Here is an 18,665-nt window from a genome sequence, read left to right on the forward strand (position 1 = left end):
TGATCTGTTTACAACAGCATTTTCATATTATATATCCATATCGAAGGCACATTACCCTTGCACATCTTTGCATTTTTGCAAAATGTTGTTTTCCAAACTAAATATTTTGTTTTTATGCTCCGCCATTCACAATAAGTAGGTGTGTTTTTTGTGTTTGTGAAAACCATGACTTGGCAATCCTGGACTTTCGACAAGACGATAAATAATCGATAATTAAAAATCGATTAATAAATTAATCGATGGTTGCATTAATTTAGTCGATAGTTGAATATATCCCTATGAGCGTCTAGAGATCTAAAATTGAATTTGATCGACTTCTTCTGGAAGTGGTGAAGTAGACTTTTTTCTTTCCGACTTCTTGGCTCGTCCAAAAATCGTCTTTTCCTCTTTTATAGACATTTAAAATTGGTAAGATTACAGAATAACCTAATCGTTAATTCAATCCTAATCATTAATTAACGATGACTATTCAATATCGCACCGTAGATGCCATAACTTTGCGCCGAAGGCTGGCGACAATGTTAACTAGGCCAACAGTGAGTTTGGGGTGTGAAAATTACAGTCAAATTCTTGCTAATTTTTATTTATTTCTGTAATAGCTTCAACTGGCCCTGTAAGGCGAGAATTTTGCAAATTCAAAGTCTTTTTTATATTAAAATCGACTATCCGATATTTTTAGCCACTGAAAGTCGGCTTCGACTTTTCGACTCTTTTCATACAAATAGTCGATTAATCGATTAGTCGAAAATCGACTTATATATCCTATGAGCGTCGTTTTCTCAAAGCAAAAATTTTCACGCGGTTTAATAGTTTCTTTTTGTTATACCTTCGGCATTGATTGCATTAAATAAATAAATATATTGTCTATTAGATAAATTGATGCGTATCCAGTATGGATTTGGCAAATTTGGACAAAATGAAGGTGGTCGATCTGCGTAATGAGTTACAGACGCGTGGCCTGGATTACAAAGGTGTTAAAGCAGTGTTAATTGAGCGTCTACGAGCACATTTAGAAGGAGGGGGTAAGTGAAAACGAAATCTTTGAGATTTGCAATATTTTCAACTTGAAATTAAAATAAATCAATCTTAAAAAAAACTGATTCCTAACTTCTATCATAAGAGACTAGATTCTTCGTATTCTTTTGAGGGAAATGTTGCCATATTGTGAAGTTAAATGGTATCGCTTATAAGGGAAATTGGCCATGTTGATTAACAGTGGTGGTTTTGAATTGTGAATCTCCATTTATTGCATATGTATGTGTGAGCCGATTTGTCAAATACATCATTTGTAACAAAATAACCAGCTCAACTGTAAATTTAAAGTTATTTCAAATATCAATTGAGAATCAAAATGTATGGGTTAAATTACTTTGTTTTATAAATTAAATTGTGGCCACCGTAGCGCAGAGGTTAGCATGGCCGCTTTTGACGCTGAACGCATGGGTTCAAATCCTGGAGAGAAGATCAGAAAATATCTTTTCAGTGATGGTTGTCCCCTCCTAATGCTGGCGACATTTGTGAGGCACTCGCCCCCATTAATGCTGGCGAAATTTGCGAGTATTTCGGCAATGTGAAACAGGCTCAAAGGGTGCCATACAAATTATTAGAGTTTTGCTTTCAACATATATATGTCTAGGTCTGCAAGATATAAAGTAAAGAAAATCATTCGTTTTGCTTTTTGAAAACTGGAATAGGCCTTACTTATACAACGTGTATTTGCCGCCGATTTGCAGTTGTGACCCAGACAGAGGCTAAGTTTATCGGCCCGACATAAGTCGCTTACTGCCTGCCCATATTAACGCATAAGATACTCAATGCGAAGCATAAAAACAATCACCATGCATGAAGTATCTAACATAATTTAAAAAACCTGTCCAGTTAATATAACAAAAGTTGCAAAAAAGTAACCTATTTAACACTTACTATATCTAGATACAACTAAATAAACTTAAAAAAAATTTAAATATTATGTACAACAACTGATTTAAAACAATAATATTCAATTCTTGTAATAGATGTGCTGAGTGGACGCCTCCTAACGATGATCCTGCACAAGTGAAGTTAGTTGAGGCTAAGCAAGCAAAAGGCCCTTTTGGTTTAATAAAATATTTAGAGAGAGATAAAAGGGGTTTTGTACATACTAGTTAATAAAGCTGCTATCACACTATATGTGCTTGTTTTGCATTTGTTAAAGTTACACATATTTCTTTGTATTCGAAATTATATTTGTAACGCAAACAAATGCATTTTTTTTTACCAATTTTGCCCATGAACTTTCCACTAAGGAACAGGGGCAAACTTCTCACATATCAATGAGTGTTGTCCGATTCAAGTTTAAGCTCAGTGATAAGGCGCCTCCTTTCTATATCCTCATAGACACTCAGTATTTGTGCAAGAGCCGGTGCCGTTCGGCCTCTCACTGAGACTCTGCTCGATACAGCTGATTGTCCGCGACAACCTTTGCAGCTATTCCGCATTGAGCATTCCACTATCCGCAACCTGTGGACGCGCTCCGTAGCTCGCAGCTAAACTTCTCGTGACAACATTGAGCACCACACAGATCAGACCTCAATATTCCAGCTTGTATTGTGCTTACAGCTATACTTGTAATCCATATTACAAATTTCTGCAATTTATTCAATCCATTAAAGTTTTCTTATTTTTTTCATTTCGTTTTATTAATGTAATTAAGAAGCCAACAAGGCCCATTATTAAATATTACAAACATTATACAAAATATAGTAACGGCAAATTAAAGAACAATTAGTTTAATTTACGATTTATAAACTACTCAAAGTTATACAATTAAGAACCATCAGAAAAAGTAATAGCATAAGAAATCCCTTGTCAGCATGCAATTTCATTAATTTTTTTATTAATCAAATATCGCCCACCCGGGCTTTACATTGATAGATTGGAACATTTTCAGGTTTTATAATACGAAAATCAAAATTAAAAACTAATATAATACTATCGCTAAAATAAATAACTAACAAATTTATTGAATGTAAAAAAACTATTTTTTTAATTAGAAACATTGTCTAACGCACACTTATCCACTCAAACGCCAAGAAAAAGCAGCAAATGTGAGATATCATCAGTGATGAAAAAGAATTCAATTGAGTTGCCTATAAGAAATGTTGGATTAGCTTAGACTTAAAAGTTTCTTGACATACTGAGATGTTTTTAAGACTAGAAGGAAGAGTATTCCTTAGCCTAGACAAGCGTATTACATATGATCTTTCAAATACAACATGATTCAATACGAATTTGAGAGTTCCGGGTTGAATGCAAGAATTGAAAGTAAGGAAGAAGGTAACTGGGTTCACGGTACTTAAGGATATTGAAGAAAAAGCAGAGGCATCTAATATTGAGAAAGTGCTCAAAAGAACATCCAAGTAATTTTTTCGCAAAGTATTTGTAGTCTCGTCTACAACGACGACCGTAAACAAACCGTAGTATGCTATGGAAACACTTCTGAAGCCTAACCAGATTAGTCCTATTGGATCCGGAATATACCTCAGCACCATACAATATATGAGGCATCAGCAACGAATGAGCCAGCATATATTTTATTTATGTGGGTAAAATAACATTCAAATTGTAGAGCTTTTTAAGTATAAAGTTTAGTTTGAAGCCGATATGTGCAAAGTGCAAGGAGAATTCAATATCAAAATCAATTACAAAGCCCAATGAGGTCATAGTATCAGTCGATGTGACAACATTGTTTTTAACAATAATATTTTGAGGAGAGTATTGATGACGTGAGCTATTGAATACCACGCATTTTGTTTTAACACATTAAAAAAATTATCTCCAATATATGCTCGTAAGCTACCGCTTAAAAACATATGAAGCTAGAAAAATTGTCGTATTTCAATAGGCAATGTATTCCAAATCCTAGCAACTCGAACTTCATAATGTTCCGCAACACAGATATCCGTGAAAATGAAAACCTATTACGTAAGAGTGGTGGAATGCCAGTTATAATAGTTTTATAAAAAATATATAACACTTTAATATTCACAAAATCAGAAAACGGTACTCCTAAAAATAGTTTCCCGTAATCTGGCACATGATCAGATAAAAAAAAAAAAAAATAAAGCAAGGTTTTAATATTTAATTTCTCAAAGAGTTGCTCAAGTTGGAATGGTTGTAAATCACCATGATCCATTTAACATCTGCTGATGATTTTTCTTGCTCGAAAATGAAATCGCGATACAGGAAACCAATCAAATGCTTTGCTAACTCGTAAATGTTTTTTGCTATACTATTCTTTGAATAGAAAGCGTTAAACAACGAGATAAAGCCGGACAATATCCTACAATGAAATCTCAATAAATCGGCTTGTTGTGCGCTCTAAAAAATAACGTTGAGAAAGAAAATTTTAAGTTAGGAATTCCGTGTTTTATTTATCAGTCTGGCGAATTCGCTAGCTTATGGATAAATAGAACACTCTTTTCGCTAAATGTTTTGAGTAGTATTTAAGTCCTGATTTCTTTTTTAAAAAAAACTTTAATGAATTGTTAATTTTGTAGTGTTTTAGTCATATATGGTCTAACGACTTGACTAATAAATGAACAAATTAAAATTAAAAAATTAAATTAAATGCCTTATACTTTGACGTCGGCAGCACTGACACCACATGTAAAATAATTAAATATCAACAAAACATACAACATAAGACATTTTAAGTTAAAATAAATGTTTCTCGGAGTTCATAAACAGGATTTTATTAAAATCCTAAGCAATTTTGCCACTTCAGAACGTTTAATCAGTGAATAAATTTGTTGCGTTCATCTTCCTTTAGTTTTGTCATTCAAATTGAAGGATGACACCACATCTTTTAATTAACTGGGCTAGTAAGCGACAATAAGATTAGCCTATCGAAATTTTGCAGTGTAATTAACAAAGGCACATAAACTAGCAATTGATAAGCACTTTTGAAAAACAAATTTAATAAATAATTTAATTGTGGACATTGTGAGTTCGCATTAGAAAAAAAATAGTTCAATTCTTATTTAAATGATCAAGATCGAATTGTTGGTCTTTCTTGGAAGTTTTCTCAACCGAATGAAAATGCTTATCGGGAATAATTTTGGATGTAAATTTCTACTTATCCAGGATTAATAAAAAAAAATTATCTCTAAACCAGAAAATTCTTGAATTGGCTTTCCGAGTATATTTTCAGAAGTCTTAATATCTTTAAATTTCAGTTGAGCCTCAAATGCTCTGTCTGGCTCGTATTTCAGAAACTAGTATTTTAGTGATCAAACCAGCTCACTATTATTTCAGCGCAAAACGGTCTATGATGAGGTTATGCTTTTCAAATTGGGATGTCGAAAATAAAACTTGTCTTAAGTACTTTTCCGCATGTTAACGTTTTAGTTGCTATCCAAAAAAGAGACTTTTTGCAATGAGAGTTTTATCCAAGCTCTCTTGCAAAGGAAAGAAAGTTCCACATGAAGAAGGCTCGTACTATCAATCAATCGTATGTTTGAAAACCAATGACAAGAAAGTAGTGTAAGGAACGCTCTTTCGCAATAGAAAGTGTACGACAGTCAACTCATAGTCGGGATATAAAAGTTAGCCAAGCAATGAGAGTTTTATCCACGTCTCTTGCAAAGGAAAGTCCGGGTGACTGTGAAATGACAAATTCGAACTTAATACAGAAATGGTAAAGCCAGGTATATGAAATCAACATCTGTTGCTATGGCAATGAGCATCGTTTAAATTCAAATTATTTTAGTAGGCCATTTCCATACTGAATATGTTCGACAATTCAGTGGTCGTACCATGGCAGAATCAAAATAAAGTCAGCGTCACAAGCCCAGCTGATTAAATATTGAGGAATTTCAGAGTTGTATCGTCCCAATGAATTGTCATACACATTTCCAAACAATGGCATATAAATGGGAAACGGTCATTTCAAATTCATTTGAAGAATTTGTAACATAAGGCTTTGTAGTTAAAATTGTTATTATCTAAAAAATGGCAATTTCGGAAAAAGAAAGAAATGCGTAAATGGAGACATTGACGAAAGGGGATGGGGTCGTTTTTTTTCTATCTCTAAGGACAAAGTAAGGCGTCAACTGTGGGTAAATGTATGCCGAATGGAATTCAGCAAATATGAATATGTATACAAAGCTATATACACATATATAATAATTTATAAATTATGTAACAAAAATCCAAATTTATTTCATTTTGGAATGAAACAAAGGAGTGTTTCCCGCATATTGGAAAACAGCTTATATGTTTTATACAGATCTTTTACATCTTACCTCAAATCTGCTTGTTTAGCGTTTACTAGTTAAAGGCATATTCCTACTCCTATTTCTATGGTATCGCAATGGAAATGCTCCGGAATCTTATCGTTTTTCCACATATGCTGTTATTTGCAGTATCTACTCTGGAAAAGTGAGTCGCTAGTCATATGTGCCCATAGTTGTCCTGAAAGCTTTATATGTTTTTTACATATCTCTAACATCCTTGCCTTAAATCTGCTTGTTTCGCGTTTAGGAATTAAAGGCATCTTCCTTCTCCTTTTCCTGTGGTATCACGAAGAAAATGCTCCTAAATCTTATCGCTTTCTCCACATACGAGGTTACTTGCAGCATCTAGTCTGGATAAGTGAGTCGCTGGTCATATGTGGCCATAATTGTCCTGAAAGCTTTATCCATCATTTCTTACAATCCCTTGTTTTGTAAAATTTTGTAGGGATAACCGGACGGCAGAGGATTTTGCTCGTTCTTGCGACACTTTTCACTGCGCCACAGTGCTACATGCGTAAAAGTCGCATTAAAGGGTTTCACAATGAACTTTATTGATTGCAATCATCTGTCCTCTGCAACTAAAATATATATTAATAAATTTTTTTTATACCTGTAGGTATACCTCGTATACCTGCCACCCAAACATAAAACGGTAAATTTTCCCCGGGCTGTTTGTCTTTATTAGGACTAGTAGCTTTATTATCACACAACACATTTTGTATTCGACAATTATTAATTCATTTTATTTTGTATTTACATAGAAATTTCAATTCTTTGACATTTCTCTGTGTGTCTACATTTGCTTTGAAAAGTTAGTGGAACGGAATTGTGTCCCAATTTTTTGTTGCATCTGACTATACCTTGTATATGATTCTACCATGGGTAGTGCCAACCATTACAAATGAAAAAAATTGACAAACTGACTAAAGCCTAGTACTAACTTCATTCACACGAATTTTGCCTATTAAATGTTAGCGAAATATGAATACAAACCCACACAAGAAAGGCAAATATGATGAAACAGAGTTGCTTTGACTCATTTCGTGAGCATTTAATTGCATAAGCAATTAATTGAATCGAAATTTGTATTGGCGCAGCGACATGTCGCTGGTATTTAGCTCAAAGAACTCGGTACCACTTCTGCGGAATGTGTTCGTCACCATTTCATAAAGCATGGTACTGACTTCATTCACAGCGAAAATGTCTATTAAATTATTGGGAAATCCAACGCACTTTTTTCTTTGTCAGAGCACAAAGAAGAGTCAACTGACAACAAAACCAACAGTATTGAAGCGGAGTTGAATCGGCCCATTTCGTGAGCATTTAATTACATTTGCAATTAAAATTGTGCGAAATTTATGCTGATGCGGCGACATGTCGCTACTATTTTGCTCATAGAACTCAGTACAACTTGTACGAAATGTGTTGGTATTATCTTCGTCACAATCCAAAAAAAAAAAAACCCAAACGAAACGAACCATATTATTAAAAGCGAACTGAACACGATGACGCTCTAGACACGTCCCTTGAGACGCTTTAGACACTATAAAAAGGCCGACAAATTTTAGACATGCGCTAAGCGCACCCTCACAAAGAGCGATAAATATAAACTGTTGGTATACAGGCCGGCGGCAGCAACTGGCGATCGCCTCAGTTCTCACGTGGACCACCTTCAACACGAGAAAAAGATCCCACTCGTGCCAAGACAACTGGTGTGTATCGGTAACTGTTCATTAGATAATTAAAATGGGCTATTAGGGCGTTTTACGACTAACAACGATTTTAATGTAATAAACGCTTGATTAACTCAGAAAAATATTTATCAACAAAATTGAACTAGGTTAGATTAGGTTGAGAAGGTGGTGCTTATCCGCCCTATTCCACTATGGACATACCAAAGCCAGTAATCGGATTGTTATGAGCTCTAATACTAGAAAGCAACCTCCAAAAGAGAATCTAGTCAGGAAGTCCGTGCTGCTAACAAAACCCATAATTGTTCTCGATCCCACGCCCTTAAGTCGGTTCAAGTCTGGTATTGGCACCCCACCGGGCAATAACATAGGAAATGCTCCAAAAAATCGAAGACGATTGCAGCAAAGATTATCTAGGGTGATTTATCGTTTCAAATGCAACGCGTAAGAAAAATAAAGCATTTGCTCTACATACACATAAATATATGCTTAGATGTTGCTTGATTTCCTGATGTTCTACTCAATTGACCCAAATATTTTACTTGAATTTACGACTTTGTTTTGTTTTAGTTGTATTGTTCTTAATTGTAAAGGGGAACATACTTTTATTTTTTTATTTTGAAATTAGACAAAAAAAAAAACAAAATTTTTTACTCCTTCTTTCTGCTATAATTTTGAGAGAAAGTAATTAAGATTAGGTATTTATTATGTTCTTTCCAAGTGATTGGCAGTGTGTGTGTGTATGTAATGTTGTTTTACGATATGTCCTCCGCCATACTATATCCCTTATATTTAAACACAATTTTCAGATGTTCCGCCATCTCCTGGTACACCTGGCCGACGAAGTAGACGTACTAGATCAATGACAAGATCTCCTTCGCCCTCACCTGTTAAAAAGGCAAGTGATGTACTTGAGACTTTGGAAGAAGAAGAAGCAAAGGATGAAAAGCTCGAGCTGTTACCGGACAAAATCATTCCTGAGACTGAAAAGGAGGAGAGTAGGTCTAAGGAGGTTGAGGAAGAAGAGGAGGAGGAAGAAAAGTCTACCCATACTTCCAAAAATGACTCTTATGATACACCTTCTAATGGTGCAAATGAAACTGAGGCTATCCAAGAAGTGCAGGAAAAAAATGATTGCACTCCCAATGTAGAAATGGGTGATGACAATGCCGATGGAACCCACGAAAAAGAGCTACAAAACGATGTAGAAATCGATAAGGGAGAGCCCCTAAAAGATAACGCATGTGAAAAGAAGGAACTACAAGCAAAGGAGAAGGAGGTGGATGCTTCCGAATTTAAACGCAGATCCCGCGACGATTCAAAGTCATCACGTTCTCGCTCACGGTCTCGTTCAAATTCCAAAGCACGCTCACCTTCTAGATCGCACTCGCCCAAACAACGCGTTGGTGCAAAGGCTGGGAGTCCGAAACCTGCAGAGGACACTTCTACCCCCGAAGATGAGCCTACAATTGAGGATAAACAATTTGGACTAAGTTGGTGTAAGTTTTCCTGATGAAAGCACATCTAAAATTATAATCATGCCCTTTTCTTCTCATTTAGATGACTCCGACTTACATATTCGTATCGATCCGGTTACCTTTGCTTCGGCAAAGCCCATGAACCATGATATATACTCTTTAATATGGTCCGGTGCTAGGGCCAATTACGGTGTGCGAGAAGGCAAAGTTTGTTACGAAGTCCGCTTAGCGGAAGAATCCAATATGGGAAGGGAACATGCATTTCGAGATGAGCCATTTACAAAAGGATTTCGCGTTGGATTCTCAACACCTTCTTCAAACCTTTTGCTGGGGGAGTCTGAGAATTCGTTTGCATATTGTGAAACCGGCCGAAAGGCTACCAATGGAGAGTTTTCAGATTTCGGTAAACCTTATCAATTAGACGACGTAATCGGATGCTATTTAGACCTAGAAAGCAGTCCATGTACAATCAAGTATACGCTCAATGGCGAAGATTTGGGTGTAGCATTTGAATTCGATAAAAGTGTATTGGGAAGTGACAAGGCATTGTTTCCGCACATTTTGACCAAAGGTTATGAGTACCAAATAAACTTTGCTGACACCGATAACCTTTTGGTAAATTTAGAACGCAAAGTGCGCAAAAGGCGCAAACCGAAAAAGGTTAATGAGAAAAAAGAGGCAAACGAAAAATCAGATGATAGTAAAAGTGCAAACCAATCACATAAAAGCGATGGGGATAACAATGAAGAAGATTGGGACAAAGAACAAACTGCTACTGGTGAGGATAAAACTGAAACTGAAAAGAGCGAAGACAAAAAAGAGCCCAGCAATGAACCACAAATCGAAGAAAAATTATCGAATCAGACATCGAAGGAAGAAGTTTGTAACGCAGAAATACCTCAAAAAGATGAAAAAGAATCAACCGGGGAAGATATAGAAATGACGCAAGCTGCTGAGAATAAGGAGTCTACGAAGGTTGACGATAAAGAGGAAGACGGTATGTTGCATTGTTTTGAATCTACACAACAGAAATAAATGTTGCTGTTTTAGGTGAGGCCACAAAACCTGCCGAAATAGAAAAGAAAGACGAAGCTCATTCCAAAGAGGAAGACTGCGGACCTTCGCCGTCTAAACGACAAAAAATGGATAATGTTGAAGCAGAGGACGAGTATGAAGAGATTCATCCTATTCCCAGGGAAGTCATGTCCCTACTGAGTGATTACGAGTTAATTGCTCTGATTCCTGAGGAGAAGTACATACAAGGCCCACAAAGGCCGGAAAGCCGCAAAGATTGCGAAGTTATTCTTATGGTTGGTCTACCCGGAGCTGGAAAAACAACATGGGTTTTAAACCACATAAAGGAAAATCCCGACAAGCGCTACTATGTCATAGGATCGGATGCCTTGATCTCTAAAATGACGGTATGATTTTGTCTCAATTGCCAATCATTATTATCGATATTCTGGTGTGTTCTATGATTCATTTTTACTTTTCTCCTCAAATCAACTTGTTATTATAACGCAAACAAAAAGTCCAAATTAATTATTTGGTGCAAGATCCTTTTTGTTTTTTTTTTTTTAACGTGATTATAAGCAGTTCTTTTTAGGGGAAAAATAAAACCCAGAACATACGATTATGTTTACCGTTTCTAATGTGTGCTCCTTTTTTAAAGGTTGACGGGGCTCCCCGAAAAGATGTTCACAAAGGACGTTTTGACCGTATATACGAACTTTGTTTCAATGTACTTACATCTCTGGAGGATATTGCCGTTAAACGTCGTCGTAATTTCATTCTTGATCAGGTAAAAATTATTTTATATAATGTGTATGGGCCCGTTTATATCACATAGCAGATATTAGTTTTCTCTTTTATTTGTATACATGACGTTTGTTTCATACTTTTTACTTTCAATCGTTTTAATGGCTGCCAGAACATTTGTGTTCCATTAGCCGAATTTGGATTATCGTTTCAAGCGCCTCGATCTTCTGCGCTCCATTTATAATCTCTGACATCAAGTTTCGAGGTGTCCTCACCACTTGATTTCCATCCTTTGGCCGTCCCGGTTTGCGTGTACCATCGTAATCGCCTTTTTCTTCACTTCACTCCTTCGCTGGAGCTTTTTCATTCATTCAGCCAACTCAACCGTTGTATTTTGATAGGTTTAACTATGCTAAAGTCGTCATACAGCCCATACATTTCGTGGTTCATACGACGCTGATACTCTTCATCAATGCAAAACTGATCCATACATTTTACAAAGAATCTTTCTCCTAAAATCTCAAATCACCCTGCTTTCAAAAGTATGCATGCCTCGGTATCATATAACAACACATTTAGTATCAGTGTCTTGTATACTGTGATCTTCGTCTGCCCAGAAGTGGCCTTGCTTCTAAACTGCTTACTCAATCAAAGGTAGCATCTGTTTGCCAGTATTATTCTTTGCTTTATTGCAAAAGACGTTTATTTATTTGCGGACAAAATATCTATGTTCAAAGTACATTTATTATGAATAAATTTCCCTGCAGAGAAAACAATTGCCAAAAATTATTCATTTAAAAATTTAATTGAAAATAAAATTGTTTTCAATTGAAAAAAATCGATTCAATAAATTTTTAATTGAATACGATTTTTTTTAGTGACATTCGGGATTGATATTTTTACTATTTTTGGATCAGTTAATTTTTTAATTGAACCTGACAATTTTTGGAAATTTTCAATTAAAAAGTTCTAAATCAATCATTTTTCTAATCGTTGCCCAAACAACGCACCTCAACTTTAGGTTCCAGAAGGTAAACATCCGTATACCTAATATAGAAACTAATAGGAATTTTAAATAAATCGTTGCCCAAACAACGCACCTCAACTTTAGGTTCCAGAAGGTAAACATCCGTATACCTAATATAGAAACTAATAGGAATTTTAAATAAATTTCAATCGTTTTCCAGTTGGATCAATGAAAAAATTGAAAATTCCAAAATTATCAAATCATGCTTTTGTTGATTGAATGTGCAATTTTTTCAATTACCTTTTCAAAAGCGGTGATTGATATTATCATTTTCCTGATTGAAGTTGTTGCAATTAAAAAATTAATTGGATCAATTAATTTCGTGATCGTTGAAAACAAATTTAATTTTTTCTGTGTGGCTGTAAGCCACGGCCATAATTCGTTTCTGATTTCCAAATTCACTAGAAATATCAACATTCATGAAGATCGGTTAAAAAAAAGTATAAATTATAAAAATTACAAATTATTGCAATATTGCTCGAAATTGGACGAACATGTATATGGGAGCTATGTATATAGGAGCTATATGGAAGCTATATCTTAATCTGAACCGATTTTTACAAATTTCTTTTTGAAGTGCGGTTTTTAAGCCAAACATTTTTGAAAACCAGTGGGCGGTAATTATTGTAAAAACATCGGGGTGACCCTATGCAACCAACTGTGACATCGATCACCTTAAGAGATGTCGGAAACACCGACGTATATGACATACATTTGCGACGTATAAGAAATACGTTCGAGAATACGAAACTTTTGAATTGTATTTGAGCAAGGATGCTGAAAAACAAATGAAATAAAACATATTTTCGCCTATGGAAACAACACTAAATTGCTAAAAATGGTTTTGAAAAACAAAAAAAAAAACTGTCAGAAATAACACAAAAAAATAAATAATGGCGTACTTTTTTGCCTGGTGGCTCTTGTTGCCTAAATCACCACAAGAATTACATTGAACTAAAAACCTGAAATTTTATCTTGGGCACAATCAATAACAAATAGCAGGAGTCATTTGTGTGTATCTTAAGCTGGCCAAACTACTCCGAAAGGCGGAGCGCTGCCTATAAAGCTGAACCAAGCTGAACGACGAAGCTGAACATTTTGCGTATTTAATTGTTTTTGATCGAATCAAAATCCACAACTCGAAATTTTTTAATAATTAATCGAATTAGCCCTAGAAGTTTTAGTTCAAATAGTATTACAAGAAGATGAAAATATCTATAAGCAAATTAAAATTAAAAAAATATACAAACAAAATAAAGACAATGTACAACATCCGTACAATGTAGTAAGGTGGCAACATACACAACTATGTGGTAGATTGTCTGTGATGGAAGTCTATATTCTGCAAAATACCGAAAATGGTTATTTTTAAATTGTTAAGGGGTAATAGAGGAACCTTCGAGAGTAGTCTCGGCATTGATTTGAGTAGTCTGAAGAGTCTTCAGTAATTTTAAACGATTCTACATTGTAACAGTTTCTGGCCTCCTATATCCTTCGATTATATTTTATGTGGGCGAATTTTACGCTCCTATTAATCCCATAAATGTTCTATGGGGTTCATGGTTGGTGATCGAGGGAATGATATCAGTTCATATTTGGTGTAGTATATAGTAAACACTTCTCTACTTTCTGCGCGGTATGCTAAGGATCATTATCCTGTTGGAACCAAAAGACCTATTCTAGATTCAGTTGTTGTGCACTTTGATGTACAATAAATTTTGTTTTAAAATGTTAAGAAAACCATGCTGATCTGTTGTGGATTCGATAAAAAATAGAATTTCCAAACCCATCGAGCTTCCGGACATAAATCCCATTAATGTTCTATGGGGTTCATGGTTGATGATCGAGAGTATTGATATTTGGTGTAGTATATAGTAATCACATCTCTATTTTCTGCGCGGTATGCTAAGGATCATTTTCCTGTTGGAACCAAAAGTCCTATTCTAGATTCAGTTGTTGTGCATTTTGATGCAAATTTTGTTTTAGAATTCGAAGAAAAACATGCTGATCCGTTGTGGATTCGATAAAAAAATAGAATTTCTCTGCCCATCGTGCTTCTGGACGCCACTATACCTTCTTCGGGACGCCGCTGGAACCAAGGTTTTCTATTTCATTCATTCTTTTCTTTCGAAGGATGTCCGATATAGATGGCTTCTCACGCGGATGCCGTTATTCCGGCATTTTCTTATTTGGTAGCGATTCGAGTATAAAAACAAATGGGCCTTATAGGCTTCATATTACAAAGAATGGATAATAAAAATGGAAATGAAATGAAACGAACGTTATGTATACTCAATTTTGTGCATAAAGATTTGATTGAAGCCATTTACCAAAAGCCTCTGAATTTCATACAATCTTTGGTTTTCATTTTATTTGGTAAATTTCATTTGACTTATCTTTATGTACAAGCGACTATATTAGAGAAGTAGTACCTAAGTTAGTTTAAAAGTATATTAACAAAAGTCGGACTAAAGAGCATGAGGCCCAACAGCTTAAGAGCTGCATCGCATAAAAGGTAAGCGTTAGATATTAAGTCTGGTCTATAATGTATTCGTATGTATAATTTAAAGCGTGTTTCAAAGAAAATAGAAGAAGAAGAAGAATACGGGCGAGCGGCAGAGCAGCCAATGTAAGTAGAACACTGACCATAACCGGACACAGCGTTCCAAGCGAAGAAATTATTATTTTTTTTTAATATAATTCCAAATATGTATACTAAAAGGTATGTCAAAGCTAATTAAGTTAAACTATACTGGGAGAAGGCGTTGTTGGATTTGGAAAAACGCCCAAAGAACATCCAAAGAACAAAAAAAACTTGCCATCTACTTACTACATACTTACTATATAATGAAAGAAACATGTATGCCCTGCACTTACTTATAAACGCAACGAAATCCATATCGTTGCATTTGCTACTCTTTTATTTGAAAAAAAAAACGATACAATTCAATATCAACAACACATGCAAATGATTAATGATTACAATCCCGCTCTCCCAATTCATAACCAAAAAAGGGGAATGCGTATGCCTCCGTTCAGCGACGTAAAATGAAAGGTTTTGGAGATTTTAAACGTAAAGCAGTTGTTTGTATTCCCACTGAAGATGAATTGAAACGTCGTCGAGATGATAAGAAGGAAAAAGGACATGCGTACTCTATAAGAGAATCAACTCTACACAGCTTCCAAGGTAATTATATCGTTGGGACCACCAACGTCCAAATCCGCAACTAACTAATTAATTTCAACAGCTCCAGAAAATGAAATCGCGCTAAACGATTTTAGGTATTTTGTTAATATTTCAATTTGATTTTTTGTTCTTGTGCATTTTTAAATGAGAAAAAAAACAACCAGTGGATTCATTTACCCACTCCGCATTCGCCAATATCAATCCATGGCATCGTAACGGACAATGCATCGTCACTTTCAACGCCTTAACGGCTTCGCATATTGCAGGATATCGTTTAAGTGTTTGCAATAAGTCAAGCTATAATACTAGATGGTTGTATTGTTTTTTCGCGACTTATCCACTTTCCATGCATCATCACTAAAACTGATCAAGTTGAAACAACAATTCCATTACAATCCTTTTGACTGCAGGCTACAAGGTTCTTTAAAGGATATCCTTATGCATCGTATATTCCGTTTAAGCAGACATAGTCTCAAAAGACATCGCTTTGGCCATATATTAACATTTTTAACAAAATATTTATATGGAGATGTTTGTGGGAATTTGGCTGAAGTCATGGTTGCCGATGAATTTCAATGTCAAATCAGAGAAAAAATTGTCCGTTTTAATCCTATGTTGATTCCATCGAAAACCTCTGCAAAAAAGCAAACTCCATAAGAATTTCAAATTCGATCAATTTGATTTCGATGGAAGTCTTACGTTTACATGTATCTTGTGTATTTCAGCTAATTTTACGTTGCCATCTTTAGAGTTTGGTTGGTTCGACGAAATAATCTTTACCGACTTAAGTGGCGACGAGGCTAAGGAGGAGGTAAAGAAGTATAACGAGAAGGGTAAAAAGGCGTCCAAGCGCGACAAGCGGGAGCGGCGCGATAATTATGGTAACGACAATCGTCGCCGTTATGATGATCGCAGGCGTTATGATAATCGCTGGAATGACAGACGTGCAGGCGGTGGTGGCGGAGGTGGTGGTTATAACAGCGGTAACAGATATGGTGGAGGCGGTGGTAACAGAGGCTATGGCGGTGGTGGTGGTGGCGGTTATGACCGCAGTTACGATCAACGGCGCTACAGCAGTGGGGGACCACAAAACTGGATGCAGAATAGCCGAAACCGGTATGATGACCGCAATAGCAATCGGTATAGCACCGGGGGCAATCGTTACGATTCATATAGCGGCGGTTCACGCGATTATCGAAGTGGCGGTGACAGCAGAGACTACCGGGATAGAAACAGAGGAGCAGGTGGAGGTAGTGGTCGTGATAGTCATCGCTCAGGTGGCAGCACAAATCAACGGGATTTTCGGCATGGCCACCGCGGCGAAGATAGTCGCGGTGGCTCAAGCAAAGCCGGTTCTTCTAACTTCAAGAATGCGGCAAGTGGAAGCAATTCAACAAGCTACGACAAGTACAACAAAAATAATGTAATTTCAAATGACCGACAATCCAATGTAAAACAAATTAAAAACGTTTAATCCTTAATTGCAGTCTAACTCACAAGCTTCAGCAAAATACAACACTTACCAGCAACAGCACCATCAAACTCAATCCCATAGTTGGCAACAGTACAATCCGCAGCCCTCTGCCGCATCCGGGCAACAGCAATATTGGAATTACGATATGCAAGGTAGTTTACCAATCTTTCGAGATTGTCAAAATTCACCAACATTAAATAAATTTCTCAAAGAAATGCCATACAAAACTCACTGGCTATATGCGCAGTGATGGGAAATACAAACCAAATAAAAATCGCATCTTTCTTCCAGGATACGGAGATAATCAACAATGGCAAACAATGGATCCCCAACAACAACAGCAGTGGATGTCGTGGTGGCAGGTAAAGTCACAATATTGAGATATTCGTATTTACATTTGAAAACTTATCCCAACATATGTTTGATACAGCAACAAGGTGGCACTGGTACTGGGGAAACTGTGGACCCCAACCAATATTGGTCACAATATTGCTACACCACTCCGGACGCGTCAGCGGATTCAAATAAGAAATAAATGAAACCATCCCACTTTTTATGTTATTTTAAACATCGCAGTACAATATATATTTCAAAATAAATTCCCAAACCGATCTTCACCATACAAAACTACTTTTTCGGAGAAACTCTTCATTCAATTAGTTTTAACTACGTAAAACTAGAATTTTAAACTTAAGTTAATTATTTTTACTCCATTCAGTTTTAGTTTCTTGTTTTTCTTTTCATTTTCAAAAATGTTTTTTTTTTTTGGTCAAAATTTCTTTGTTAATACCATTATTTTAAACGAACAGTAAACAAGTAATCTTCTGTCTTACTTTCCATTAACAGGGAGTAAATAAAAACAAAATTAATCAAAATTTGTTTTTCGATTGAGTTTAAATGGAACATTAAAGGTGCGATGCTGCGCCTGCAAACGTAAGTCTTAAATTCTGGTGGCTGCTTATTGCAAACCGGCATCTTCATGTTGTTGTTGTAGCAGTTTGTTGTGTTCTATCTTTCGCCTGCTTGATTCTGTCGAGTGTCAAGACCCAGGAACTCTGCGACTAAGTGTTTGTGTGTGAGCTTCAATTTCCAGTAGAAGTGTGGAATCGCATTTCTATTTTTTTTTTCTTAGTTCGGTACTGCAAACACAAGGTTTTCTCCAACCAGCATTCGTTTTCGTTTCTAATTATTTTTTTATGGACTTTGACTGATGGTCGGGGTTATCCTGACTTTCTGTGGCAATCTCGACTCCCTAGTATTAGGAAAAAAAATATCGCAAAATCCCGACTTTTGAATCGTTCTCAGTAATCGAACGAAATTTCAGTATAAATGCGATTGCACATCGTTCAACTCTCATATCAAATGCACATAATGCTGCGTATTTTCCTTGGTACAATCAAATATATGTTTTATACAAGTTAAGTCGTTCATATTCGTTTGCCCAAATGCACTCTGCTTAAAATAAGGAAATATGACAAAATAGTACTCTTTTCCACCAGAACTTTCAAGAATCTGGCGTTTTTTATGGCGCCTGCGACCCATTGCGAAAAAGTGTTTGGTATTTTATGTAATTTATATAGCAAAGGAAGACATAGAATCGGCTATATTTAATCGAGCCTGGCATCCAAACAAATTGTTTAAATATTTTTAAGACTGCTTTGAAAGCTGATTCGTTACATACATATACATATTCTTTACAACTACAATGACCGCGTATCATGACGCACTGTGTAAAATACGCTTCAGAATATATTTCCCTTTCCCTTTGTCCTACA

At 35.8% G+C, this 18,665-nt stretch overlaps 1 protein-coding gene and 1 long non-coding RNA gene across 2 annotated transcripts; one reads left to right on the forward strand and one right to left on the reverse strand.

The window, feature by feature from the left end:
* The first annotated feature begins 757 nt into the window (after window positions 1-757).
* LOC106086535 (heterogeneous nuclear ribonucleoprotein U-like protein 1) lies at window positions 758-17,520 on the forward strand. The gene is made up of 10 exons (XM_013251258.2): window positions 758-1,022; window positions 8,776-9,465; window positions 9,527-10,441; window positions 10,495-10,865; window positions 11,117-11,245; window positions 15,245-15,416; window positions 16,142-16,839; window positions 16,904-17,042; window positions 17,182-17,252; window positions 17,321-17,520. Exons 1-10 carry the CDS (start codon window positions 893-895, stop codon window positions 17,423-17,425), a joined length of 3,420 nt encoding a protein of 1,139 aa, XP_013106712.2. The 5' UTR covers window positions 758-892; the 3' UTR covers window positions 17,426-17,520.
* LOC106086536 (uncharacterized) lies at window positions 2,841-7,033 on the reverse strand. The gene is made up of 3 exons (XR_001221144.2): window positions 6,907-7,033; window positions 6,285-6,853; window positions 2,841-3,128 (listed from the first exon to the last, which is right to left on the reverse strand). It is a non-coding gene; the product is annotated as an uncharacterized LOC106086536 (long non-coding RNA).
* Window positions 17,521-18,665: the final 1,145 nt, after the last annotated feature.

This window comes from Stomoxys calcitrans, chromosome 5, assembly GCF_963082655.1.
Source record: "Stomoxys calcitrans chromosome 5, idStoCalc2.1, whole genome shotgun sequence".
In the NCBI taxonomy this organism is placed as follows: Eukaryota; Metazoa; Arthropoda; class Insecta; order Diptera; family Muscidae; genus Stomoxys; species Stomoxys calcitrans.